The sequence below is a fragment of the Adiantum capillus-veneris genome, chromosome 8 (genome assembly GCF_014529385.1).
Source record: "Adiantum capillus-veneris isolate H3 chromosome 8, ASM1452938v2, whole genome shotgun sequence".
NCBI classification, from domain to species: Eukaryota; Viridiplantae; Streptophyta; class Polypodiopsida; order Polypodiales; family Pteridaceae; genus Adiantum; species Adiantum capillus-veneris.
Genome location: NC_140938.1, coordinates 19,721,639 through 19,748,401, shown reverse-complemented (window position 1 = coordinate 19,748,401; position 26,763 = coordinate 19,721,639). Strand labels below are relative to the sequence as shown.

At 45.8% G+C, this 26,763-nt stretch overlaps 1 protein-coding gene across 3 annotated transcripts in view; it reads right to left on the bottom strand.

Annotated features, from left to right (window-relative positions):
• Window positions 1-533: 533 nt before the first annotated feature.
• Window positions 534-26,763, bottom strand: part of LOC147451769 (homogentisate solanesyltransferase, chloroplastic-like) — an 88,479-nt gene continuing 62,249 nt past the window's right edge. For 2 of the 3 annotated variants that reach the window (XM_086517634.1, XM_086517635.1), the window contains 6 exons: window positions 26,262-26,335; window positions 26,104-26,196; window positions 24,882-24,999; window positions 1,465-1,527; window positions 1,325-1,357; window positions 534-1,249 (listed from right to left, as the gene is read on the bottom strand). In XM_086517634.1, coding sequence (XP_086373760.1) covers window positions 1,175-1,249; window positions 1,325-1,357; window positions 1,465-1,527; window positions 24,882-24,999; window positions 26,104-26,196; window positions 26,262-26,335 — 456 coding nt within the window. In that variant the 3' untranslated portion in view covers window positions 534-1,174. Of the gene's footprint in view, window positions 1,250-1,324; window positions 1,358-1,464; window positions 1,528-24,881; window positions 25,000-26,103; window positions 26,197-26,261; window positions 26,336-26,763 lie in introns of those variants that run through there. The other variant, XR_015188822.1, reaches the window with a different exon arrangement.

Sequence of the window (26,763 nt, the reverse complement as noted above, 5' to 3'; positions counted from 1 at the left end):
GAGAGACGGAACAGAAAAATGACAGGTTCATTAAATCCTATGCACTACATTTCTTAGAGGTGAGGGATCAAAGGTTTTTTTTTCCAAGTGCATGGACTCCGTAACCGAACCTTAGCGGAGAGCTTACAGTAGAACCAAGCATAGGCTAGCAATGTGAACTTTCCCAGGTACATATGAAGCCTTTCAATCAGACATTATACATCAAGGCCAAAGATATTCGTTATTCAAAGTGGCAGAGTTTCGTTTCGTTTCGCCGTCTCACTTATATGGCAATTTCTGCAAAATTTTAGTACCCTGAGGAAATTATACTTCTAGTCATAGCTGGAATTGAGCTTTATGATTTACATGCAATCACAGGTGCTACTTTAATAGCTTGACAACAAACAAGAAAACATTCTTGTTTGAAGTTTGGAGATGGTCAGAAAACTTCAACAAGTTTTGGGTCTTTTGACACCAGCTTGTGATGACATTCAGCGAACCCATTTATTGAATATAGGGAGGTATATAATCTGTAAAAAATGATACACAAGAGAAAAAGCTAACAACTTAGCATTCATATTAACCCCTTGCAACTGAAATAACTTTTGTAATTTTGTGAGTACCTTGGTGTTGTTCAACTCACAAAATTGGGTAGGCTATGATTTCGCTAATGTCCCTGTTCACTGCTCGAGAAAACTGGCTTTCTTGGCCTTGGTTTTAAGGTCAACCAATGACACAACAGGGATTCATGCCAAAACCTAAGATAATTACCAAGATTTGTAGCTAAAGTGCCCAACTCTTAACCTTGAAAATTAAGGCCCAATGAAATTACAACAAGGATTTCTCGATTTCAATTCCGAAATTTACACTACAAACTGGGATATGTGAGCACTGTCCCTGTTCAAAATCTTCAATGGTATTCCCAATGAGTATCGCAGTCGAAGGCTAGCCACTCCCAGGCCCTCTGCAAGCTGCCATCACCTGCTCAAGCTAATCTTGGCCTCACACTCAATGAATTGCAGCTTCCTCGGCAGAAAAAATCTTTATTCAAAAATGGTAAATGCGGCACGTTGACCGTTGGCATACACATGATCATATCTTAACTTGCTTCTTTATCATGCAGGCCTGGGTTTTCGGATGCTTTTAGTCCTCCAAAGTTGTAAAATAGAACGGATTACTCAGCTCTCTCAAAACGTCAGATGAAAGGAAACATGGCATACTCAGCATAAAAGAGGTTCCAAATGAACCTATAGTACACAGCAATTGCTTCCTGCCATACACCAAATGAATAACATTAGAAGTTCTTTCCCTACCCTGTAAGCATAATTACAGGAAAAGTAATTACCTTACTGTACTTAGATGCGTCCAAAAGCCATGTCTGCAGGGTGAACCAACCAATATGTGAGTTCAGAGGCAACACTCACACAGAAAATCAAAACACGACAACACCAGTAAAAATATTTGATCATAAAGGTAAGAAAAGACCTGATATATGAGAGCAGCTGACAGCAGGGAATGGCTCACCACCATAAAACCTTTTCTAAAAACCTGCAAAATTGGTATTTTAGTTTTGAGCATTCACATTCCATACGTGGTAAAAAAAACTTGGAAGTCCTGATCAATTCTTTGGCTATTGTAGATTCATTCAAACAGAGAAGTCTAAAACCATATCACAATTGTACTTTCCCACTAACCAATGAGTTTTGTTGTATCGTATGACATCCAGCTGACAAGACATCTTGTATACAGTTTTGTCTCTTAGGCAAGTTCTCTTTTGCCTTCACAAGACCTTGATAGAATCTCTCCTGGGTAGTAGCATCTTCAGGCCTTGGATGAGTTTTGTTTGCACTGGGGCCTGTCGCCTAAACCTTGGGAAAACAAAGGGCATGATCCTTCATACCTCTGGACAGATCAGGACTAGAGCTGTCTTCACACTAGCAAGGTGCTGAGTTGAGATCGTTGACTCCTATGTACATTTGGTAGTTACTTTCACTAGCCTCCCATGACATCTTCGGGCCTGGGATGAGTTTTGAGGGGCCTCACAATGAACCTAGGGAAAACCAAGGTCATGATCTTCTAGACCTCTGAGCCAGTGTGACATGAAATGTTTCGGGGTTTCGGACTTTCAGAAATGTTTCGTTTCACAGCTCAAAAAAAGCGAAACACAGGTTTCGTTTTACATATATGTACATATAATCATACATTGAATATACGTGCAAATTCACCTATCAAGACATGTGAAATACCAAAATCTAGATGTGAGACTTGAGTCACCAGTGAACAAGGTAAGTTAGCAGCCAGCTGCAGCAACGTACGTGTAAAGACGAGGGGGCCAGAGGCTGACGTGAAAGGTTCACAGAGAGAGAGAGAGAGAGAGAGAGAGAGAGAGAGAGAGAGAGAGAGAGAGAGAGAGAGATTATTCAATGTGTGTGAGGGTCAAAAAATCTGTCGATTTTTTGCTATGTACATGGCTTAAAAAATCCCCAAACGGGTTGTTTGAAGTCAACTGGCCAAAAGGGGGGCAAAAAAAAAATCAACTCGGTTCACCCGTTTCGCCGAAACATTTCAGCCGTTTCGCCGTTTCGAGGTTTCAAAGGGCCGAAACGCGTTTTTATGTCACTATGTTCTCAACAGATCACCCTAGCAACCAAATTGAGATGAGATTGTGGACTCCTATGTGTATTTGGAAGGTACTTTCACTGGTGTTACAGAAAGCTTTTCCATGGCAAGTTTTGCAAGAGACAGACTCACTAGAAGGTATGCAGTCTAGGCAATGCTAGGGTGTTGATGCCACTACGAACACTGTCAGTAGAGAGCCACTTCTACACCCCTCCTACTCAGAGAGGAGTCAAAAAACAGTTGGCGAGATTATTGGATCTTGCAAGGGGCCCAGAGCACCCTGAATTGGGCCATAAGTATATGTCAAAGGGCAATTAGAGAGGTATGAATGCACATCAGCCGGCCAAGCAGTAGAGAGCGGAGAAGGCTTTTTCAGATCTTACTGCTATCTTTCGTGGACTCTTCACCCCCTCCCCATGCATGCATGATAACCAATAACCCCAGTTTGGTACCGCATGGAGCTAGTTGGATACATCTATATCATGATTGTACTCCCTGAGCCTATAGCTTCATACTCATAGATTTAGAGTTCCATCCCTTCATCACCCATACGCAGGATTGAGGCCCTATTTTCCTGTACTTTTGTCCTTGTTTTAATAACCATAGGGCACACATATTCATTGATGTCTCACAATTTCCGCCTCTACAAGACGATTATAAATGCAATGACAGTGGGGCTTTGACCCTTTGCATTACATAAAATCGACCATAGCTCCATATACAAGACAATGGGAAAAACCCTAAAGGTACACAAGGAGATCATGGGGGAAAATCCCAAATCAAACCACTAGAAACATCTTAATATAGATACTACAATTAGGTGGTGAAGATAGCTATCTGGATTGCGAACAAGTCTACACAAATTTGCCTAAAGCTCTTTCCACCTCAAGCGATGTAGCCCAGTGCCGGGTATCTGATTCATATAAAGCATCCGTTGTAAAAACCTCTTATAGCAGCTCATAAATCCAAGGACTGTGAAGCCCCTAGGCCGTGCCTCCAAATCATCCACATCCTGATGTACCCCAAAAGAGGATGCGGATCTACGGCACAACCAAACTGTAAGAGAGGCGGCAAGAGGGACCCACTCGCTGTCCACCTCAAAAGCCAAGGGAAGGTACCAAGATGCACATCTCTCTAACCAAACCAACTTCCCTAAGGTATCTCTAAATTGACTCTCAAACAAATTTGCAAACTATCTGATATCCATAAAGTACCTCGCCTCAACCATGGTCTACTTCTGTATGGTATCTTAGACAACCTCTTCGTCCAAAAGTAGTGATCATGTAAAACCTGAACACCAAATCTGATCATGGGAGCTCTCTCTCGACCAAGGAAAATGCGACGTGCTCCTAACAACTGCAGGAAAAACATATCGACCCATCGTGGTCCACTCCTCAAAGAAACAATGGAGATCTCCATGGGCCAACCTCAAAGAACTGAGCAAGCAAGATCTCAGAAACCGGGACATCTACTGGAGATGTGAAACCTGCTGAATAGTCAAAATCCTTTGAAAACTGCAAAGACTCGCTCTCCTGCTCCCCCTGAGCAAAGCCTATTGTGAGAGGCACCTACGATTGAATCTCCAAGAGATCCAAAGTCTGCTGAACTGGCCAATCCTGGGGCAACTCAAGCTGCTCTTGGGCTGCCATCAAGTGTTGATCCTCCTCTATCCCTCTGTCCAGCTCCCCTGAACCTCCTCTGAATCCAAACCTAGTAACCTCTACTTCGGAGATCTGTCTAAGAATGCTCTGCCTCTGCCAACCTCTATCTCACTACCACTCTGTAAAGAAGGATAGGTTGTGCATGTACCTACCTACCTATCTCTCTGTATAGCTCAACACTGTGAGGCTGTTGAGCACTCTCATGCTGCCGACTCCGCACAGGGTCTTGCTGTGCAGAACTCTGTTGGGTCTGTTGTGGCTGTGAGGATCGTCTCTTCCTACAAACGGTCTGTCTCCGTTGTCGCCCTCTTAGGCAATCCCTCACCAAGTGCCTTATCTCATGACATCTAAGGCATTGGTTTGGTCTTCCTGTAACCACAATCCTCTGCGAGTGTAGCATCTTTTTCCACTCAAAAGTGATAGTATCTGGAAAGACTATGAAAGGGGTACTAGCCACCTTTATAGATGGCAAAGATGTCGAAATCTGCATTGAATGCATGAATGCATCATACTTCGGATCATGCGGAAGGCTTGATATGCTCACATTGCGGGCTCACATTCCTCCCCTACATCCACCATTTTGACAACCATTTGGACCGAGCTGCTGCAGACTATGCGAGTGTAACCACAATACTCTGCGAGTGTAGCATCCTTTTCCACTCAAAAGTGATAGTATCTGGAAAGACTATGAAAGGGATACTAGTCACCTTTATAGATGGCACAGATGTCAAAATCTGCATTGAATGCATGAATGCATCATACTTTGGATCATGTGGAAGGCTTGATGTGCTCACATTGCGGGCTCACATTCCTCCCCTACATCCACCATTTTGGCAGCCATTTGGACCATAGTAACAGGGAATGGCCATTTTCAGGTCCGCGTTCCCCGTTCCCATCCCGATTTCCCGTTCCGAGTCCCCGTTCCGTGTTTCAAACGTGTGTATCTGAAACAGGGAATGGCATTTCATGCATGTTACCGTTCCCCGTTCCAATTTCCCATTCCTGGTAACTATGATTTGGACTGAGTTGTTGCATACTCTTCGTAGTTAGTGGGATACTTCAGCCAGGCCCTCTAGGGTAGCGAAGCAGCGAAGATGCAACTTTCTTCACACATGGGTAAGATCTTCAATTCTTTTCAGTCGGGATCATGCCCATATCACATGGCATTATGCACCTCCCTAGTGGCTCATTTTACACTCGTCGTACAAACCTCCTTGACGTCAACATAGCCTACACATGCGCGCGCGCGCGAGAGAGAGAGAGAGAGAGAGAGAGAGAGAGAGAGAGAGAGAGAGAGAGAGAGAGAGAGAGAGAGAGAGAGAGTGTTATATTACCGTCTTCGAAAGGCCAAAAAGACCCATGAGACCAAAACTTACAACTGTATCAGATGTGCTACAATCATCTGAGATAAAGCATAAAAGAAAAGAAGGAAACATCCGAGAGAGAAATGAAATGTTATATTGACGTCTTCAAAAGGCCAAAGTGACCTATGAGACCAGAAAGTTACAATGTGGTGGATCTAATACAAAGTCAGAGTAACAAGATGACAAAATGACAAAATGACAAAATAAAATACTATGGAATCCTAAACTGCTAGGTGTGAACTAAGCAGCTGGCTGGGATAGCTAGATCACAAGAGATCCAGCATCGATCGCTAGCGGATCTCATCAATCTCCTCCATGGTAAGTAGTCTGACCGAGCGTTGTACGTGTCGGGCCAAAGTGATCTGAATCCTCTGATGCACCCTCCATCGACGCTGTGTAGTCCTCTGCAATCGTGGGCGTCTGGATCTCCCCAGCTCGGTCGCTCCGTCGATCAGTGTGCCTCTGGTGTGAGGCGACGAGCTCCGCTGTGGTAGTAGCTCCTCCGGGTGTCCAGTGGCAGCTCTAAAGAAGTCTGCGATCTGTCTCTGAGACTGGCTAGCCTCTCCTCTCATCAAGCTCTCTATGTGTCTGCGCAGCTCCAGCAAAAACAGACCCAGGCATCTCTGATCCTCATACCGCATGAACAAGCAATGGAAGCGGCCTCGTATCTCGTAGTAGACGGGGCAGTGGCATGTGTAGTGCAACTCTGTCTCAGGCTCGATGTCATACAGGGGGAATATCCTGGCCTCTGTTGGTACTCTGCTATATCTCCCAGTCTCAATCCGCAGCTGGTGTGAAGATGTGCGTATCTGGCCAATAGCATATCGTATCCCATGAGACAAGTGGGTGTCCATGTATCTAGGCCTCGTCACAAAACCGTCCTCCGTAAGCGGGAGAAGATGATATGTAGAAAGCCATCTTCGTGCCCAGCTCCTGTGCTGGCTATATCCATGTCCTCCTGGTGTTGCTAAATTGGCTTTATCTGACATAAAAATAATTCTAAATGAATTATTGGATTTATAAGTGAGAGGGTTTTCTCGCTTGGAACACCATGAAAAATAATTCTAAATGAATTATTGGAATTTTAAGTGAGAGGGTTTTTCTCACTGGAGACATCCGAGTACAGAGTATTCCTAGTGCATCATTCAAAGTAATGACGGGAGCATTGAGAACGGGAATATCTGTAAGGCCACCAGGAACCGGTACTTCTGATGCATCACATCGGATGGGTGACAGGGAGCATCAGAAAGAAGTATCCGACCATCCGGGAACGAACATCTCTGATGCGTCATAGGATGGGTGACATAGAGCATCGCGAAGGAGATTGTACCGTAAGTTCGGTAGGAAAGGACTAGGTGATGGGTATTCCTGATGCGTCACAAGGTGGGTGACAGGTGCATCGGAAAGGGGATATCCATAGTCGAGAGGAAATTCCGAACTGTGTTAGAATTATGCACAAGGAAAAAGCAAGCACTTGAATGAAGATGGGTTCAGAGGAAACTTTGAGGAAAAACAAATGCTTTTTGAGAAAGCGGGATTGCCTTTCGGGAAAGCAGATGCTTTCTCGCGAGGAAGTCTATGTCTGCATTGCAACTGTGCATGTGATTGCATCCAGGGACGCCTGGGAAGTGCTATGAAAGCATTGTGTTTAACTTATAAGGTTTTATTGAGTTTTTGGACAGATTCAGACCATTTTTAAAGGTGACCGACCGCCCACTTAATAAGTGGGCAGCTATCTCATAAATAAGGCAACAGATCAGCAGCGTTTTCTCTCTTTTTCTGGCAGAACAACGGAAAAAAAAAAAAAAAAGAGCCGCGATCTCTACGCGAGCAGCTATTCGTGCTCGTGGCTAGAAGCTATAAAGCAATCACACGCCCTCTCCCAAAGGGAAGGACCAATCTTTGCAAGGAGGAGATGTTACTGCAGATTTCAACCGTAAAGAAGACGTTGCCGGTGATGCCCATGGCTGCCCCAAGTGTACCAGATGTCGCCAAGACCCAGTGCGCGAGTTCCCTCGCGAAGAAGTGTCTACGAAGCGTGTTTCCATCGCGACAAGTTGCTGTTTTTCTCTGTTTTCAGCCCATAAACGTCGTAGACGGGGCTGATTTACGAGAAGGAACCCGAGAACACACCTCTTTTGTGTGTAGGATTGGAAGAGAGGATTTTCTATGTAGAGATCTCTTCTGGGGAATTTCTTTTTCGAGAACCGAGATGCGTTTCGAGCGTCGAGACTTTGAAGGTAATGATTTTCATGTTATGATCTTTGAGTATTTGATTGCAGGTGTACTTCCTCTTCGTGAGGGAGTAGGAGCAGAGGAAGGCATGAGCCTCTATAGGAGAAAAGCGCTCTGAGGAACTAGAGCCAGATCAGCCCAAGGGTTTCGTACCCGAGTTTCGGAAGTAGATCCACGGATCGGAGAGAGGTAGTCTCTCAAGTTGGGATCCGGAAGTTGGGATTCCCAAGTAAGGACTTCGTGTCCGGGAAAGCAGAGTTATTCTGCGGGAAGAGGACTCTGGAAAGAGAGTTGGAAAAGAGTTGCAGGGATGCCATGCCCTGAGTCTAGAAGGTGAGATCCAGAGGCGAGAACCTTGATTCTCGAGGAATTGGAATAAGCAACGGAAGTTCCTTGGAATAGGGTTTTGCCCTAGGAATCGGAAGCTGAGGCTTCCGGGAACCATCAAGTCTTATTCTAGAACGAACGTGGTAATACATTCGGTTCAAGTGCTTGTATAGACTTCTCCTCAGTAATAAAGATACTATTACGGGGGGGGACCAGCCCATCTTCTGGTCCCAGTACTGTGTCAATCTTCTCACTCTCTATCTCTCTCTCTATTTTATTTCTCTTTATATCCTCTGGCTTCAGTAATAAGTGATAAATCCTATTTATCCGAATGTATTTTATAGTGTTGTGCACTCCCGTTTGTGACACCTGGTGTCTAGCCGAGTCAGGTCCTGGCGGATGAGCCTGGTGATCTCGGACTGTGTAAGAGTCAAAGAGGGTGCATCCAGTGAGTAATGGAAGGGAGGCAATCTGTCTATGCTAAACCCATGCGCCTGAAACTATGATGTAATCTCCCCATGCCAGCATGCTCTATCTCCCTACATGGCTAACTGTTGAGAGGACTCAAGTGCAAGGCTGGCATATCTGTCTCTGGGAAGTTCCCACATGCAGTGTATGAAGGAGACACATCTGATGAGCGCCTCAACCGCTAGTGGGGGGGCAGCTAGCTCTGCCCGGACAATAGCACGTGGTACTGAAGCCTTAGCTCTAATGAGCCATGAGATCATAGAGACCAAAGGCTTCTCCATGTCCCCCCATCCATCACTGTGGCATGTCTCCCATGATGATCCAATGAAGGTCCCCAAATCTCAGCTCCATAAAGCAATGCAGAAGCCACCAAAGTGTCAAAGAGCCAGAGCTTCGTCCGAGGCTCCTGAAACTGAACCTGTGAACACATCCTTTCCAATCTACCCAATGTTGCATGGGCTCTCGTCAATCGAGTCTCTGCTGCCCTCCTCAATGAAAATGCTGGCCCACTAAAAACCACTCAAAGGTAAGTGTAAGCATCTGTATACTCCATTGTCTCCTGGCCGTATGTGAATGCGGGCGCTAACCTCCTGATCCACTGTGGGGTGGTATGAAATACCATGACCTTGGTTTTACCAAGGTTGACGGACAAACCACTTTCCTGGGCAAACCTATGCAAAGCATCCAAGTGACGTTGCATCCTCTCCAGAGAGTCGGAGATCAACACAATATCATTAGCATATAACAATAGTGGAATCCATGTCCCTACTAGCTGTGCACCTCTATCACCATCTCTAATGTAGTCAGAAACCTCATCCACATACATACCAAATAGAGTAGGAAAGAGCGGGCAACCCTGCTTCACCCCAATAGTTGAGTGAACCGATGTGGATAGACCCTCTGAGGTGCGTACATGCCCCACTACTGACGTGTATAATGCCATGACCCCCCAAATGAGCTCTGTGGGTACTCCCATCTGCTGTAATCTGCGCATCAATCTAGCTCTAGGCACTCTGTCAAAAGCTTTGCGGAAATCCACAAAGCTACAATAGATCCGTCACCCATGCGATCTGCCCTCCTCAATGATGGCTCTGAGTGTCAAGATATGGTCAAGAGTAGAAAAACCCTCCTGAACCCTGCCTGCCCGGCTGTGCGTATCCCCTCCCTCTGCCCATCTACTCAGCTGTTGCTCAAGAATAGATGCGTACAACCGTGCCAATGTGTGTCCAATCATGATAGTGCAATAATTCCCAAGCTTTATAGGGTCTCCCGACTTGAAGATAGGTACAACAGTAGATAGGCTCCAAGTATCAAGCAAGAGCTCACACATGGCATGGTTAAACATAACTGCTAGAAGCTCTGCTAGTAGATCTCTGGCATGCGTGAAATGCTCAGCCACTAAGCCATCATGATCATATGCTCTCCCAGTCCTCATCCTGTCAATGGCCTTCCTCACCATCTCAACCGGCGGTGATAAAAGCACATGTGTGTGGGCATGGATTTGGGGGGGTCGAGAAGGGGGGGCTTCTCGAGAACTGTGTACAGAGATGATGTGTACTGGCCCCTCTGTGCACAGACCTCTGTAGATCCCATCTATGTATACAGAGTCCGTCTCCCGCGTGAAGGTGTAGCGAGTAGGGGTTGTTGCTCGTGGCCTGTGTGCTACAGTAAACTGAAAAGAGATGGTCAACGACACCAGAGCATGATCCACTGCCACACCAGCAGGTTTGGGTCCAACCGTGAGATCCTGGATACTAGAGATGAGGCTCGGCTGTGCCATGACATAATCCACGGTGCTGGCTCCATGTCAGTGTGGAAAGCATGCAAAACCCCCGCAGCGGGAAATCTCTGTAGGCCATTCAAGATGGCCAATCCATGTGTAGCCCCCATGTCTATCAAGTGTCGTCCATACTCAGTGTGTTCCCCATCCTGTGATAGTCTGGATAGGCCCGTCTCTGCAACATCCAGCTCTCTCAGCATCTCCTGTGAAGTATCATAAAATACTATCTGATGATGGGCAGTCCTAGCATTGAAATCCCCTAGAATGATGATGTCACCATCTCTAGAGAACCCCCATATGTCATCATCCAAAATAGAAAAGGGGGACTGTCCTCTAGGTGGTGCATAAACTGACGTACTCGGGGGGAAGTAGCAAATAGCAATGTAAAGATATCTGCCTGTCTCTGCTCTCAATCTCACCCACATGTACCTAGCTTGCTCATCCCTGCAGGCTATATGTATCAATGGCTGCAACTCCTCCCTGAATAACACTGCAACTCCTCCTGAGCCCCTGCTTTGATCGTGTCTCTTGTCTACAGGCTGTCTCCCATCTATATCCACTAATGTGAGGCATAGACTGCCTAGGGGCCTGATGTGTCTCAGAGTAGAAGACGATGTCTCTTCCGGTAAAACTATCCTCAAAAGCACCCACGTCAAGGTGCATAGATCCATTACAATTCCAGGTGGCAACTTTGAGTGTGGTCCCATAGGTCTCGCACCGTCATGTGGAGCGCCGCTGTACAATCACCACCCGACCATCTCTGTAGAAGGCATACTTTCCCTTCTCCCTTGCTGCTTGAATCTCTGGCATTACCTCTCTCATATGCGCAAGTTGTGTGAGAGTGAGGTCATCTCCAAGGAATATGCCTGTTTTCTTTAGTGTAGGACGCCTCTTCAAGAAGTCCTTTGCCTCCATGGATGGGAAACGGATGATTAAAGCTCTCTTTTGAAGTCTCCCCATTTATTTGTGTCTTCTTCCCTACCCTCCATGCCTTTGTATGAGTAGCCTCAGTACCCATCATGCGGAGAAGTTCTGCGACTTCTCCTTGCACATCATCTCGGTCTTTTAGACCGGTTACTCTTATATGCAAATCTCTAGTTTTCCTTCGCTGCTCTTCTTCTAGAGTCATGTTGATGATTGTAGGAGTGGGGACAGATGTGGTTTCTTTCCCTTTCCCTTCCTTAGCGACTTCTATCCATTTCTCGGCCTCATCCGCCTTCTCTGTATCGTCGTGATCACATCCATCCACGAAGACGTCTTTACCACACTGTTTCTCCTCCTCTTTGATCATCCGTACCTGCTCCTTAATGACCTTGATTTCCTCTATCACCGAGGGCTGGATTTCCCCTTCCTCTAGTCCACTGCTTGATCTATCAACAAGCTCTCGCTTGAGGGTTGAGACCTCTTCTTTAAGTGCTTTTGAATCCACCTTACGTGCTTGTAGCTCTGCGTGCAAATCCTCTTTCTCCTTCTTCCATTGCGTGCCTTCGTTGAGAAACATTTGAAGAAGGTTGGCCTTCTCTTTCCACCATCCCTCCGTATCTGCTTTCCACTCTTTCATCTCCCTTTCCATTCGTGTTATCCGCTTGTTTGTAAGCACAAAGGTTGCCTTCGTATGGGGCTTACACACTGGCGAAGCGCTCATGACCTCCATCAAAAACACAATTTGCACTTCTGCAAGAGAGGCCAACACACTATATCGACATTACGCATACATCCATGTCCCGTATAATGCATACATATGTTTTCCTCATATCAATCATACATTTTCTGATTTTCTGATTTTCCTTTCTGCTAATTTCTTTCAATGTTGTTCTGTAATTCCCTGCAGGTCTGCAACTCGTGAGAGTTCTGGGTCTGAGCTCTGAATTGCATTAAAAATCAGGTTGAGGCAGGTGTAGGTGCTCGCGCCGCTGTGTTTGAGGGTTCGTGCACCAAGCTCGGACAAGTGCTCGTGCTCGAGCTACTGTGTTTTATGGTTCGCGTAGGCTAGGGCAAGCAGCAAAAGCAATAGCGCACAGGCAACAACAGCCCGTCAACAAACAACAGCAGCCGGCAGCCTGTCTGTCACATGACACATCCAGCCCTATGTGTCCGTGGACAAGCTACAGCATGACCAAGGTTCAGACAGTCGAGTCAGTCTGGATTAGAAGTGATCTGGCACTTTTTGTGAGTCTATTCGTAGACCGTGCATGCCCAGTCACTTAGTGTAGATGCATATCCTCTGGTTGCACACAGCATGATCATCAGATATTTCCATTAGAATCAGTTAGGGAATTGTCCAGTGCAATTAGCCTATTTTACCTATTTTTGACATTTTTCACTTATTAATTTAAGTGACTTTCCAACAAAAGTAGGTAGGGCAATTTTGCTAAGTTTGTATATAAGCAAACTAGAGCTAGCACTATTTGGCAGAAGAGGCAGCAGGAGCACATGCTCAACAAGCACCTTCTCAGCAGAACCCCCCCAAGAGACCTAGCGGTTTTGCTCCACAGCAACAGCCTAGCGTTTTTGGACCAGATCAGCCAGCGATTTGCACTTGCAGATTCCGGCAGCAGCAGGACATCAGATCAGCCTAGCGTTTGCATTTGCAAGACAACCGGCGTCAGAATTGCAGATTTTCAGCCCTAGAGTTTTTGCATCTGCAGCCAACCCTAGCGTTTTGCAGATTCTCCGCGACGGAAAGTCAAGGAACATCAGCGTTTTCAGTTTTCAGCAGTTAGTACCCGCAGATCTAACCTTCCCGCAACAGTTCCTCGCCGCACGGGCAGTTTTCACCAGGTTTACAGTTTCAGCCCAGAAAACGCAGATTTCAGCATCTGCGGTTTTAGTGCATCGTCGTCGCATCGTCGTCATCGACATCGGCACCGACATAGAGTCAAAATTTAGCACATTGAACATTTGCAGATTTCAGCCCATAGCGTTTTTGGACAGCAGTAGAAAGATTGCAGATTTCAGCCCTTAGGTCGACTTCCTCATCATCGTCGACATAGCCTAGACTTGCATCAGTCTCATGCATACCATTTGTACCAAATTGTGCAACCATAAGTAGACCGCTCTCGCCATAGAGAGTGGGGCCTTCGGAGAAGGGTTTTACAACGTCTCTGGTGTCGTATCTCTCTTCTCTCTCTATCTCTAAGTCTCAAACACTTGTACGCAGTGTCCATTCACTTTGTTTGTGATCATAGCATTCTCTCATTAAGAACGGAAGGCTCTACCTTCCATAAGAACAAAAAGAACCTTGAGCACAGTTCGGAGCACTCATCTTGAGCAAAGCACAAACATTCATTTCGCTACACCTAACATTGGTATCAAAGCTTTGGCAGTGTTCTGTATCACTCAACGAAAGAACCACAAGAATCACAAGAATTTTTTTTTGCTTGTTGCGATCGCACGAACCCAAGTTCGCTTGGGCGTGTCGATTCCTAATCGTGTTTTTGAAGAGTGACAGGAATCCCAGAAAGAAGGGCTTGTCCAGCCTCCCCTTGTGTCTCTTTTCACTCATTGAGAGCGGACCGTGCACTTAGCGGCCGGCCAATCGACGTTTGGTGGGAAAAAGCAACCTTGGTGTGAGCGCAAGGCCGTAAAGGGGTGCGCCCGCAAAAAGGAGTAGAACTCGGGTGAAGAGAAGATCCTTCTCCAACACGGTTTACAAGCGAAAGAAAACCTTAAGAACCTCAAGAAGCGCAAGACACTCAAGAACCCCAAGAACTCAAGACCCCCAAGAACCCAAGTTCCTCGTGAACTTGAGAACCCACAAGAACCCACGACTTCAGAATGGTCATCACTCGAAGCGGAATGGATACTTCGCTTGGAGGTGATGAGCATGAGAGAGGCGAAGAAGAATTCCCCACCAGGAGGTTTTTCTGACCCTCCCCCTTTCCCATCTACGTCAAGGATTGCACTAACTCCTATGGAGGCTTTAGACCAGATGTTTCTGGAAAGGAAGTTAGAACGCGAAGCAAGAAATGCAGAAAGAAAAGCAGACATGGATCGCAGGCATGCACAAAGAATGGCAAAAATGGAACGCAGACACGCAGAAAGAAGAGCAGAAAGAAAGGAAGCCAAAGCACGATCTTGGCTTTCGAGTCGGGGTCCAAAGAACCCCCACATGACAATTCGATCATTCAGGAGGAACCGATCTTGGCTCTCGAGCCTAGGTCCAAAGAACCCTCACAAGAAGTATTATGTGTTTGCATGATTGATACGCACGCATTGTTCGAGTGTTTCATTCGTGATCATTTCCTGTATTTTAGTCAGCATCTTTATGTGATCCCTTGTTCTATACATGACATATTGTACGTTGAGCACGTTTCACTCATGAATGAGCACAAACGTATGCAGATTTTTCATGAAAAGCTGAAAAGTATGCATTCAAGGAAGTCACATTCCCTGTCTCTTCCTTGGCACGACACATTTGTAGAAAGAGCACATGAAAGTATGAGCACCAAGCATGGGCATTTCCGTTGTGAATTGCCACAGTTGATTGTTTTAGATCATAAGAGAAAGATTCGATCTCATTGTTTGCGTGTGTGTGGTGAACGGGTTAGCACTCCGTCTATTTGTTCATCTACATTGCATGCACAATCTTTGAGGAAGACAAGATTTTTTCGACTCACTTTACAGGTATGTTCATGTTTTTGTGTTGGAAGTGGTTTCACAAATTTTCAGCCATGGACATTCTTGAAGATGGAAGAAGCATGACTCTTGACGAAGTTGAAGCATTAAAGAAGCCACATAAGACTTTGTGTCGCTTTCGGCGTAGCCCAAAGAAGCAAGCGTTGCAGACCTTTATGAAGTTCAAGTACCGTACGACCCACACATCAGAGTGGGCCGGCGAACAGTCCCTTCCAAGATTCCGGATGCTACTGGCGATCTCCCCTGACGCCATACAGTTCGGTACCGGTACCTCACTTTGAAAAGGAGGGGATGTCACGTGACACATCCAGCCCTGTGTGTCCGTGGACAAGGTACAGCATGACCAAGGTTCAGATAGTCCAGTCAGTCTCGATTAGAAGTGATCTGGCACTTTTTGTGAGTCACTTAGTGTAGATGTATATCCTCTGATTGCACACAACATGATCATCAGATATTTCCATCAGAATCCATTAGAATCGGTTAGGGAATTGTCCAGTGCAATTAGCCTATTTTACCTATTTTTGACATTTTTCACTCATTAATTTAAGTGACTTTCCAACAAAAGTAGGTAGGGCAATTTTGCTAAGTTTGTATATAAGCAAACTAGAGCTAGCACTATTTGGCAGAAGAGGCAACAGGAGCACATGCTCAACAAGCACCTTCTCAGCAGAAACCCCCCAAGAGACCTAGTGTTTTTGCTCCACAACAACAGCCTAGCGTTTTTTGACCAGATCAGCCATTTACACTTGCAGATTCCGGCAGCAACCGGACATCAGATCAGCCTAGAGTTTTGCATTTACAAGACAACCGGCGTCAGAATTGCAGATTTTCAGCCCTAGCGTTTTTGCATCTACAGCCAACCCTAGCGTTTTGCAGATTCTCCGCGACGGAAAGTCAAGGAACATCAGCGTTTTCAGTTTTCAGCAGTTAGTACCCGCAGATCAAGTCCCAAACCTCGCAGATCTTACCTTCCCGCAGACGTTCCTCGCCGCACGGTCAGTTTCCGCCAGGTTTACAGTTTCAGCCCGGAAAACGCAGATTTCAGCATCTGCGTTTTCAGCGCGTCGTCGTCGCATCGTCGTCATTGACATCAGCACCGACATAGAGTCAAAATTTAGCAAATAGAACATTTGCAGATTTCAGCCCATAGCGTTTTTGGACAGCAGTAGAAAGATTGCAGATTTCAGCCCTTAGGTCGACTTCGTCATCATCGTGGACATAGCCTAGACTTGCATCAGTCTCATGCATACCATTTGTACCAGATTGTGCAACCATAAGTAGACCGCTCTCGCCATAGAGAGTGGGGCCTTCGGAGAAGGGTTTACAACGTCTCTGGTGTCGTATCTCTCTTCTCTCTCTATCTCTCAGTCTCATACACTTGCACACACAGTGTCCATTCACTTTGTTTGTGATCATAGCATTCTCTCATTAAGAACGGAAGGCTCTACCTTCCATAAGAACAAAAGGAACCTTGAGCACAGTTCAGAGCACTCATCTTGAGCAAAGCGCAAACATTCATTCCGCAGCACCTAACACTGTCAGCAGCAGCAGCAACTGGAGTTTTATTGCCAAAAACCTTTGCATGTATGAAATTTGCTATCATGCAGCCTTTGCGTGTCACTTTGCTGCCATGGCTCCCTGCGTACTGCCCCTTGCTGCCCGAAACCCTAATGCACAGGCAGCGTTGCCCTATGGAATGTTGCACGCTACCCCCTGCCCTATGGAATGTTGCACACACACACACACACACACACACACACACACACAGAGGGGGGGGAATGTCGTGACCTCCTAAGATATGTTGAACTCTAGCCTTCTTTGCTCAAAACCCTAATTCATAGGCCTGCTAGCTGTCCGAAAGCCTAGCCCGTACTCTGCCCTTGTTGCATGTCTTGTTCGTAAGCTCCTTGCCTGTTGCTGCTCTGTCGACCTCCGCCAGCAAACCCTGATCGTGGCTTCTGTTTGCCTCTGCCAACAGCAACGGCTGCTCCAGTCCACAGCATCCGCCCATAGCCTTTTCCCCTCCGCCTCTTATGTTTGTCTAGGCCAACGTGAAGGCTTCCCAGCCACCTTGCATGCACCCGCCATTCTTTCCCGCCTTACCTACAACTTGTCAACCTACAGCTCCTTTAGTTGCAACCTTGTCCTGTATCCAGCCAACAGACTTCCTGTCCTTGGCTGTTTTCACCTGTTGGCACTCACCCACTAATTCACACACACATACACACTCATTCACAGTACTCTTAACATCTTTCGCATAACCCACACTCGCCCATTTCTCTCGGGCTTCGAAGGGCAAGGAAGGAAACGGACAGCAGGTTTTGTTTCGAATCTAAAGCTTTATTAGTGGGGGTTTTCTCTCTCAAGGATTATGGCACCGTCTTTTGTCATCTCAAAGGAACTTGAGCAGAAGATAGGTGATTGTATTAAGGTTCTCTCTTAAAGAGGGGTTGTCAGCCGCTTGATCAGATATTCCTATGCTCGTGTCAACATTCGAGAGTGGCTCACGTGCACTCTCGTTGGTTCGGATGAAGGCAAAGTGGAGGACATCATCTTGCTCGGCAGAGGTACTTTTGTTGCTATTTTCTCATCGCAAGAGCTTGCCTCTAGGGTCGTCAGCCACACTCCTCTCAGCTTCAGAGACAGATTGGTTTCTTTGCATCCATGGTACAAGGATTTTACATTAGCTACTTACGAGGACACATAACAGGTTCCAAAGTATCCTCTAAAAATAGCTTTTCAGAGTCGCCTGCACAATTTTGTTTGCCACACATGCTAAGAGAGATGGGCTCTATCATAGTGAAAGTTGTGTCTTGCTCGTAAAAGTCCAACTGGTGACCTGCATCTAGAATCATCTATAGAGTGCCCTGTCTATATCCTAAGGAAATAAGCATGAAGACAAGGTCTGTCGGCAAGCCTTGAAAAAAGGGGTGTGACCCCGGAAATTGCAAAAGCCATACAACTACCCCCCACCTCATGAACCCATCACGGATGCTCACTCCAATCAACAAACAAATTGCCATCCACAATGGCTGCGCATAAGGATAAACCCAAAAATAATGCCTCAAGGACTCATCCTCTAAAGTACATCTCTCATGAGTCCGGTGACTACAGCCCAAGTGCCAATAGGCAATCCTGCATATGCTATCAACCACACGAGAAAACATATCCTACAACTGATCCTGAGGGTCCATATGCATGACCAAAACTGTCATTGGAAAGCAAGAAGATGCGCTGATCCCTTCCATACCTTTGACTAGTGAAGACGGTGAGGTGGGCGCCGTGTCCGCAATAAAATCCTCCTCTTAAGGGATACAGTGTACTCAAAAAAGAATAGAGGGGCTCCATCATCGCACAATGAAGGCCACTGCCACTCACCAGGATCCCAATCCAATTAGACAAGGGGCTTTCCATGACAAATCCATAATCCCCAAAGTGGTGCCTCCTCAGTAGTGAAAACAGGTCAACACATGATCTCCTCGCAAAAGAGCCTACCATTCTAACAGGCTATCAATGGGTAGTCAATTGCAGGTGGAACCTCACTCTGAAACTCCAGTTTGATGTGACATCCATGATGGCCAGTCTCAACAATGCTAAATACTAGAATCCCTTGCCGACCAACAATCGGGACTCCTAAACAAGGATCAAAGTACACCCTCCAACCTTGATGAGAAGGTTAAAGAGTCTGTCCCCCGATGTAGCCCCATGCCACTTAAGTGGAATAGACTCATCAATCTTTCTCATACGGGCAACAACCCCCTTGTGGATCTCGTAGGTAGCACCTATAACATGTGCACCAACCAAGGAAGCATCTGACCAATGGCGTAAACCGCATGCTGGCCCGTCATCCCATCTCGCCCAATCAATGTGAGTCATCGCCCCTAGCTAACGCCCTTCTGAACCTGTCACATATGCATTCCATACAAGTGGCTGCCTTGCTACCTCTTGGACACAAGAAGGCGGGTATCGAATCAAAGCAAGACATAATTCCTTTCAAATCCATAGTAAGCAGCACATAAATGGTGATAAACGAGATGTATCCAAAGGTGCATCTGTAAAGATAAATCTCATGGTCGCGGACCAAACCCCGACAGAATCCATAGATCCAAAACGTGGGGAGGTATTTGACAAAGCATGGTACAGAAACAATTTCCAAGGCTTGATCTCTCGAAACAATCCGCGCACTATGAGTTTGGCAAGCAATGCCTTGCTTTGTATCTCTAGATCAATAATCCCCAAGCCTCCCTCTTCTCTAGGGAAAATGACTATGTCCCAATGGACTCGTGTTATGTGTGAAAGAAGAATTGAGCTATGGAGCATTAACAATGTAGCATTCATGGTTGTGTGAGCACCATGGCATTAGAGAGATAAATAGATTAGAGATAAAATGTAGTCAATACAATGAAACGAAATGTGCTTGATTGATTGGAATAAAGGAGAGAGAATGCAAGTTTTGCATGATGACCTTTACATAGGCTCAAGATGGAAGGTGGTAATAAATGCAAGAAAGTGATATGCACCACATGTGGTAAAGGGGAAATAGCATGTGTGCATAGCAAAGAAAGATGTGTTAGGGAAATCTATGTAGGAAGTTGTATCCATGCACATAGGGGTGCATGCTAATATGCTTGGCTTTAGGGATTGGTCACACATAGTGTGTAAGCTAAAGGCTTACCCTAGCAGACGTCCCTGTAAGCCAACGCTTACATGAAAAAAGCATGGATTCTAATCAAGGAGTCTAATATGGGTTACATTGGGTAACTACATATGGCTCATAAGATAAATCTAGGGAAAATTACCAAAATACCCCTCTAATTTGTGGAAATTCCCAAAATACCCCTCAAATTTCAAAAATTCTCGAAATACCCTTGTATCTATTTTGATTGTATTGTTCAAGATTTTTTAATCTTTATTCCTTTTTGATAATTGAGATCCGTTTTTGCATGCTTAACATGTAATTTGCCACAGATTACCTCGCAAAAAAAGGCAATTATTCTAAAGATAATGAAGCAATTCATCTCCAAAGCCTACATAATCAACTCAAATTTTGGATTTAGCATCTTATATTGATAAGCAACGAGTCTCTTATGAAAAGCTACAAATTTTTTAATCTTTGGAGAAATTTAATTTCACACCCAGGGGTATTTTGAGAATTTTCGAAAATTTGAAGGGCATTTTGGGAATTTATGACAAAATATTGGGGGTGTTTTGGGAATTTTTAAAATTTGAGGGGTATTTTGGGAATTTCCACAAATTAGAGGGGTATTTTGGTAATTTTCCCATAAATCTAATGCAAGAGGGTAGATCTTACAACCAAATTTTGGATTTGGGGCAGTGTCTAAACCCATTACAATGCATCCTCACAGTAAACAATGTTGACGTCCCCTTCTTCTTCTTCTTCATCTTCTTCTTCTTCTTTTTCTTCTACAATATGTACTTTGCCTTTGGAATCTCTAAGACTCTTTTGGTTCTTAGCATTATCTTTGAAAAAACATATGTTGGGTGCATGCTCCTTGTTGAAATGAGGGCACACCTTAATGCAGAAGCATTTTATGAACGTTAATGTCTTGATAGGCATTGCATGCATAGCGTGGCAAAACAATTGAGCGGTCCCCAGCCCTCCCTAAGAGCAAGGTAACGTGATGACCTGCCAGGAGACTTTGGTCCAAGCCAACTGTGTGTCTCGCTCTAACCACAAAAAATCCTAATCAACCTCTCCAGTTTGTTGATGCAAGACCTTGAGAAAATCCAGCAAGACATGATGTACCACATAGTAGCCAAAAGCACCTGGTTGGGCCACTACAACCCTGCCAGCAAGAGAAAGCTGTGTTGAACTCCAATGGAGCAATTTTCTCCTGATAAAAAGGAGGAGAGGAGCAATCAGTTGTTCTGGTGACAGATCCAAACCAACCTGACAGCCCAAGTATTGTATTGATGTCCTTGTGGAGATCCACCTAAAGCCCTCTCCATGTGACCGATTGGGCATGGAAGCACTACCAAGCTAGAAAGCCAATGTCTTATGCCAGCTAATCAATGCTCCCGATGCACAACAAAACACCTCAAGAGACTACTCACACTTATGCAAGTTGGCCTCCCGGTCCTCTAGAAACATGCTTAAGTCATCAGCAAACTTAGCGTCCAAAAGCTCATCTCCCCAAATAGGTAGTTGCAGTTCACGCAAACCAACCTTCAATGAGCTCAACAATCTACTCGTCGCCTCAACATAGAGAAGGAACACGAAGGGGGCATGAGGGAAGCCCTGTCATATAGATCGTGTGAGCATGAAGCATTCCCCTCCCCCCCCCCTGCCAACAGCACCTGACTGTGCGCACACCTATAGAAAGCTTACACTCCCCTGATTCATACATCTGAAAAGCCCATCCGGCGCATAGTACCCCTTGACACAATCAAGGAGGAGTAACACAAGGTCCTCTCCTCAAAGACGAGCGAGAGCAATCGCCTCCCAAAAGGTGAAAATGTTGTCAAGGATACTACACTCCTTGACAAAGTTCGTATGTGTCTCATGCATGAAGCTCCCAAGTAGCGGCTGAATTCTCAAACTCAGAGCCTTTGCTAAAATTTTGTAGGCTCAGTTGAGAAAGGTGATGGGTCGCCAATGTCGAATCTCGTTCAGGGAGCCTCCCTCCTTGGGGATAAGATAGATCAAACCCTCACTTGTGCTATCTAAGCACTACAAAGGTCTCAACCAAGAGCCTCCCAATACTCCAAGAAGCAACTGGGAGTCAAACCATCCTCCGCGGGATAGCCACCCCGGGGAAGTGTCCTGAGGGTCCCGACGCTCTGACTGTGGCTCTTCGGCTGATGGCAACTTCCAGTAAAAGTTAGTAGCATATCATCGGGCTCTGTAGCAACACATCCACCGGGCCTCCTCAATTGGCAAACACTAGTGTGCGCATGGCAAGGACCCACAATCTCAAAGAACTCACCAATAACTCTGTGCCCACCTGAGTCCACAAAGACATCTGACGATAGAAGGCAAACTCGTGGCATTTCTCCTCAATGGTGATCAACTCCTGCCAAGCCTGTTGGATCTGCTCTTCCATCCAAGGAGGTGACGCTCTTGCATCCGTTGTAAGGAAGCAATGCCCCATCGGAGCCGCTGCTCCTCCTCTTTGGTTGCACCCAAGCGAGCTGCAGACTCTTGGACGAAGAAACGACTAAGCTCCACAAGGCCAGTGGCCGCGCTAGCAACAGGTCACCCTGTGTCCATACTAACTCACCAAAGCGCCACAACCTACTCTCTAGGTTCTGCATCCAACAAAATCCTCTCTAGAATGCATAGCATGATACTACCACTCCTCTCTCTATCTGACACGGTAAGAATCATTGGCGTATGATTGGAAAAAGTAGTCCTTGCCAAAATGCATATTGAACCGCCCATGTCACAAATGTGGTCACTAGCGTAAAAGCGATTTATCCTAGATAAATTCACGGCCCCTACTTTGTGGCTAGATCGAGAAAGAGAGGCTATCTTAGGGCCGTACAAAGCCCGCATGCTTCCATAAATCCGAAATCCTCAAAGTCATACATAGACGCTCCCAAGCAGCCAACTCAGCCCCATGAACAATAGCATGGCTACCCCCAATCCTAGCCGAGGGGTCCTCCAGCATGTTGAAGTCCCCCCAATCCACCTGCATGAGGCAAGGACTCTGCAATATGTGACCAAAACTCAGCCCGTGCACTCACATGGTTGGGTGCATAAATGTTCAAGAGCCCACAAGGCTACCTTGAACTTGCAAAGTGACCCATTGGGCCCTGGCACAATAATACCTCTACCAACAATGGCCTGCTGCCATGAGTCCGCAATAGTCATACATACAACTCCCTGAATGCCTCCAGGCCCAAAAGAAGCTGACCAAAAGGTCTCATGGCGGCCACGCAAAACGTGTCCACAATCCCGAATACGGCTCTCACAGAGGTGATTCTCCTAAAGCATAAGAATATCTATCGTGCCACCCACAAGGGATCTCTGAAGCTCGTGTCTCAAATGATTCTTTTGGCGTAAAAATTGGGATCCACCTAGACCCTGCACATTCCATGAGACAATCCTCATGGGATCAGTGAGAGAACACCAATACTACCGTGGCAGCCAACCTCGCAATCTTCAGAGCCAGCTTGGATGGAGAGTACTCCGCATTCGAGTGATCCCAAGAGAGGCGTGCCTAGAGTAACTATCCAACCCATGCCCAAGATGAGGGTGCAATCCAAAGGGCTACATCCTCTGTCCATGAATCCTCATGTACAAATATATAGCAAGGTGCACTCTGGGTGTCTGTAGAAAAATATATATTACAATGTGTTTATAACCAACTGTAGTAGCCAATCTAGTATTGTATGCAGATTCCACTCTGTGTGATCCCTGCCACACAACGAAAAGGAGAAACCAACCGCTGTATCCAAGGCCTTGGCACCTCTGGCTGCCAGAAAGAGGATATGTACTCTGAAACAAGCTGCCTCCTCGAGCTTAGGAAATGGGTCGCCAAGAAAGCACGTAAAGTCGTAGTCGAAGAAATCCCATCGTCCCGCCGTTGAGTGTGAGATGGGCCACGAGATGAGGCTACAGGGCCCGTGGGGGAGATGAGAGAGACAAGAGGGAGGAAAGGGGGGGTTGGGGGGAGGCTGGGGTGGAAGGAGACTCCTCAGGTATATCTTGTTGTAGAGGGTCAAAACGGTTCCTTGTAGAAACCCAATGTTGTTGGCCTGTCATAGGCCAGCCACCAGGGATGGCTGTATGTCGAGCCCGTCCCTGATAGTGGCGGCCATGAACCTGCTGCTAGCCATCAGTTTACTGACCACCCATCTCTGAAGAGGTGTCAGCCTGTGTACCCAGGGTCTATCTCTGTTCTGCTTGACCAGCCTTGGGAGGCTGAGAGTGTGGCGGGGGTCAAGTTCTCTAGCGAAGACAAGCCTTCGCCAGATGGCCCATTGGTTTGCATATGAAGCATTGGCTCGGGGATCCCAGATACTCCACTCTGGCGGAGCAAACCACCACTCAACCTAGGCAGAAGAACTCCCTTCAAGAGAGTGTGGGTGTCTTGAACCAAAACGCATATTGTAGGTATACGTGCTGCCTTGGCAACAACTGAAGCTCCCATGCGTGGGGTCTCCAAGACTGTTCCAATCTCAGAACCAATCCTAGATAGAAGCGAGAGGTACTCTCTCCTCAGGCAAGGGAAATAGACCGAAATGGGCAAACCTGCTTCCTCGACAAGAACATTAGAAGCTCGATCAAAACCATGGCACCATTGTCGAAAATGAGCCCTGACTGCTCGAATGGCCAATGGGCTCATTGAAATGACTTTGGAAGCCATCTTGGGAATCTCAAACTCAATCTCGTAGTAACCACGCCCAAGTAGTTGTACGTCGATGATCTTGCCCACCTCTGCAAGAAGGCGGGTCTGGAGGAGGTCACGCACCTCGTCTCTGCTAGCCCAAGTGCCGATAATCTTGCAAATGACAGAGGTGGTCTGAAGGCACTGCACCTTTGTTGCAAGGCTCCCTTGCTCCATCGGCGATAGAGCAAGTTGGATGGTGGTCTTTGCAGGGGGGGGGGGGGGGGGTTTGTTTGAGTTCCTCTGGGGCGGAGCAAGAGCCTCCATTTGTGTTTTCTGTTATGGGAAAGAGAAAAGGCAAGTCAATGTCAGTGGCGGCGAGATGAAAAGACGCAGTTCGAACGGCCAGCAAAGACAAGGGGGGGGGGCGTTTTGTTTTGGGTGTGTTCTACATGTGCACGTGGAGTGCCAATACTGGTCATGGTGCACGTGCATGGATAGAAACACAAAAACAAACCTCTGGAAGTATACAAGCAGCTACAATGGCACCGAGATAATTCATGAGTAGCAATCCAGAACCAAGGAAAGCAATATTGCGCACTCCAAGCTTAGTTGCAAATGTGGATATCTGAAACCTGATAAATACCCAAAAAAACTGTCACAAGCACTTCAACAAACTCTGATAACAAGCCTTTTTTTTTTTTGCAATTTATCTATACAGTAAAACAATATGATACTTCATGTTAACATAAGTTTCAAACTAAATCATAGAAAATAACGTAGGAGTCCTCAAGTTAAAGATGTGCAGGAAAAGTGATAGAAACTTCTAAGCGACTAATCCCTCAAGCTAAATCTGATCATTTATGTTTGGCGCTATGTTAGGAGGTTCAATTTTCTCTTCAAGCAAATTGTTCAAGAGCAATTGTGTCCTCTATCCTCACCTGTTTGTGGTCCATTTTGCATCTGGCACAACTGTGCCTCACGACGTGCATACTTCTAGCTGTTACCCACTGCATGGTATCTGAAAATGGTGTTTCTGAAGGACAGCCATTCTTTTTGGTTGAAACCAGTTTCTCACTCCGCCAAATTCTCAACTTCAAAAATAAGACTACTTTTGTTTTGCTTCAGTAATAGCCAGCAAGACCTAGGAAACACGAGATAGTCTTTTCTTCCCTATTGACGATTGTCTTTTTGTTGCTTCATATGGTGCAATCTTTATGCTCACATCTTGATGTATAATCTCTCAGAGACACAATCCTTTTGAGACTGACTGACACCAGGACACAACACAATTTGCTTTCCAAGCACCTTAAAAAGTAAACAATTTACTGATGGGATATTTGTGACAAAAAAGACCATCAGTATCAATCTTCAACACAACACCCTAAGCTTCCATATGACAGCACATGAAGGTAGCTACAGAGAACACATATTCACACTAGCAGTGCATCAGATATGCACTCCAGCACCTGCAACGCTTCAAAGGCAGTTTGGAAGTTACTCTGATGAATAAAAGATGACGTACATGGCAATACAAGTACAAAAACATCTAATTTGAACTGAAATTTGACTAATTAGTATTGAACTTCCTGATTTCATATGATCTTGACCATTTGAACGGGAGCCCAGACCAACTTCCAGCAGAAGATTCATGAACAAAACGTGGGGACAAGAAAATAAACTACTAACCCATTTTGAAGGACTGATAAAGAAGGTCAGAGTACATTGCACAAACTTACTTGCGATCTCCTTCCACATCTGCAAGATCTTTTGTGATGGCGATCACAGTAGCAAAAATTGTCACAAAAGAAGTAATGAACAAGATAGGCGGACTGCAAACACAAATCACAATCAATAAAGAAACATTTCACTTCAAAGCTTGCTGCTTGATACCAACCTCCATGTATAGGCAAGTCCTAGAGACGCCCTTGTTGCATAATAGACACCAAAATTAAGTAGAAACCCACGTACCTAGATTCAAGTTAATTTCTTCTGATTAGCAAGTGTAGTCTGCCAAAAGGGGAAAACACGAAACTTTGAGAGATGGGGTGGGTTTTCTTTTTTTTGGGGGGGGGATGAAAAACTGAAACATCAGTAGACTCCATGTGAAGGCAGACAGCCACATAAGTTGCAGCCCAAATAATTGAGCTTGTTCTTAGACCATGGTTACCCAAAATTCCACTTTTTCCTGTCTTATTCCGTTTCCATTGTCGCTTCTACCCCCCTCATTCCCTACAATAACTCAAAAGTCCAATTATTTCCGTTACTGTTTCCATTCTTGTTCCCTTTCCCTGTTTCCCATAACTATGTTTCAAACTCATCACATATGGTTAAGACTAAATTATTTGATGACCTGCTTTGGTGCAGCAAAAATTACTCGAGCACTTCTTCGCTCTTTG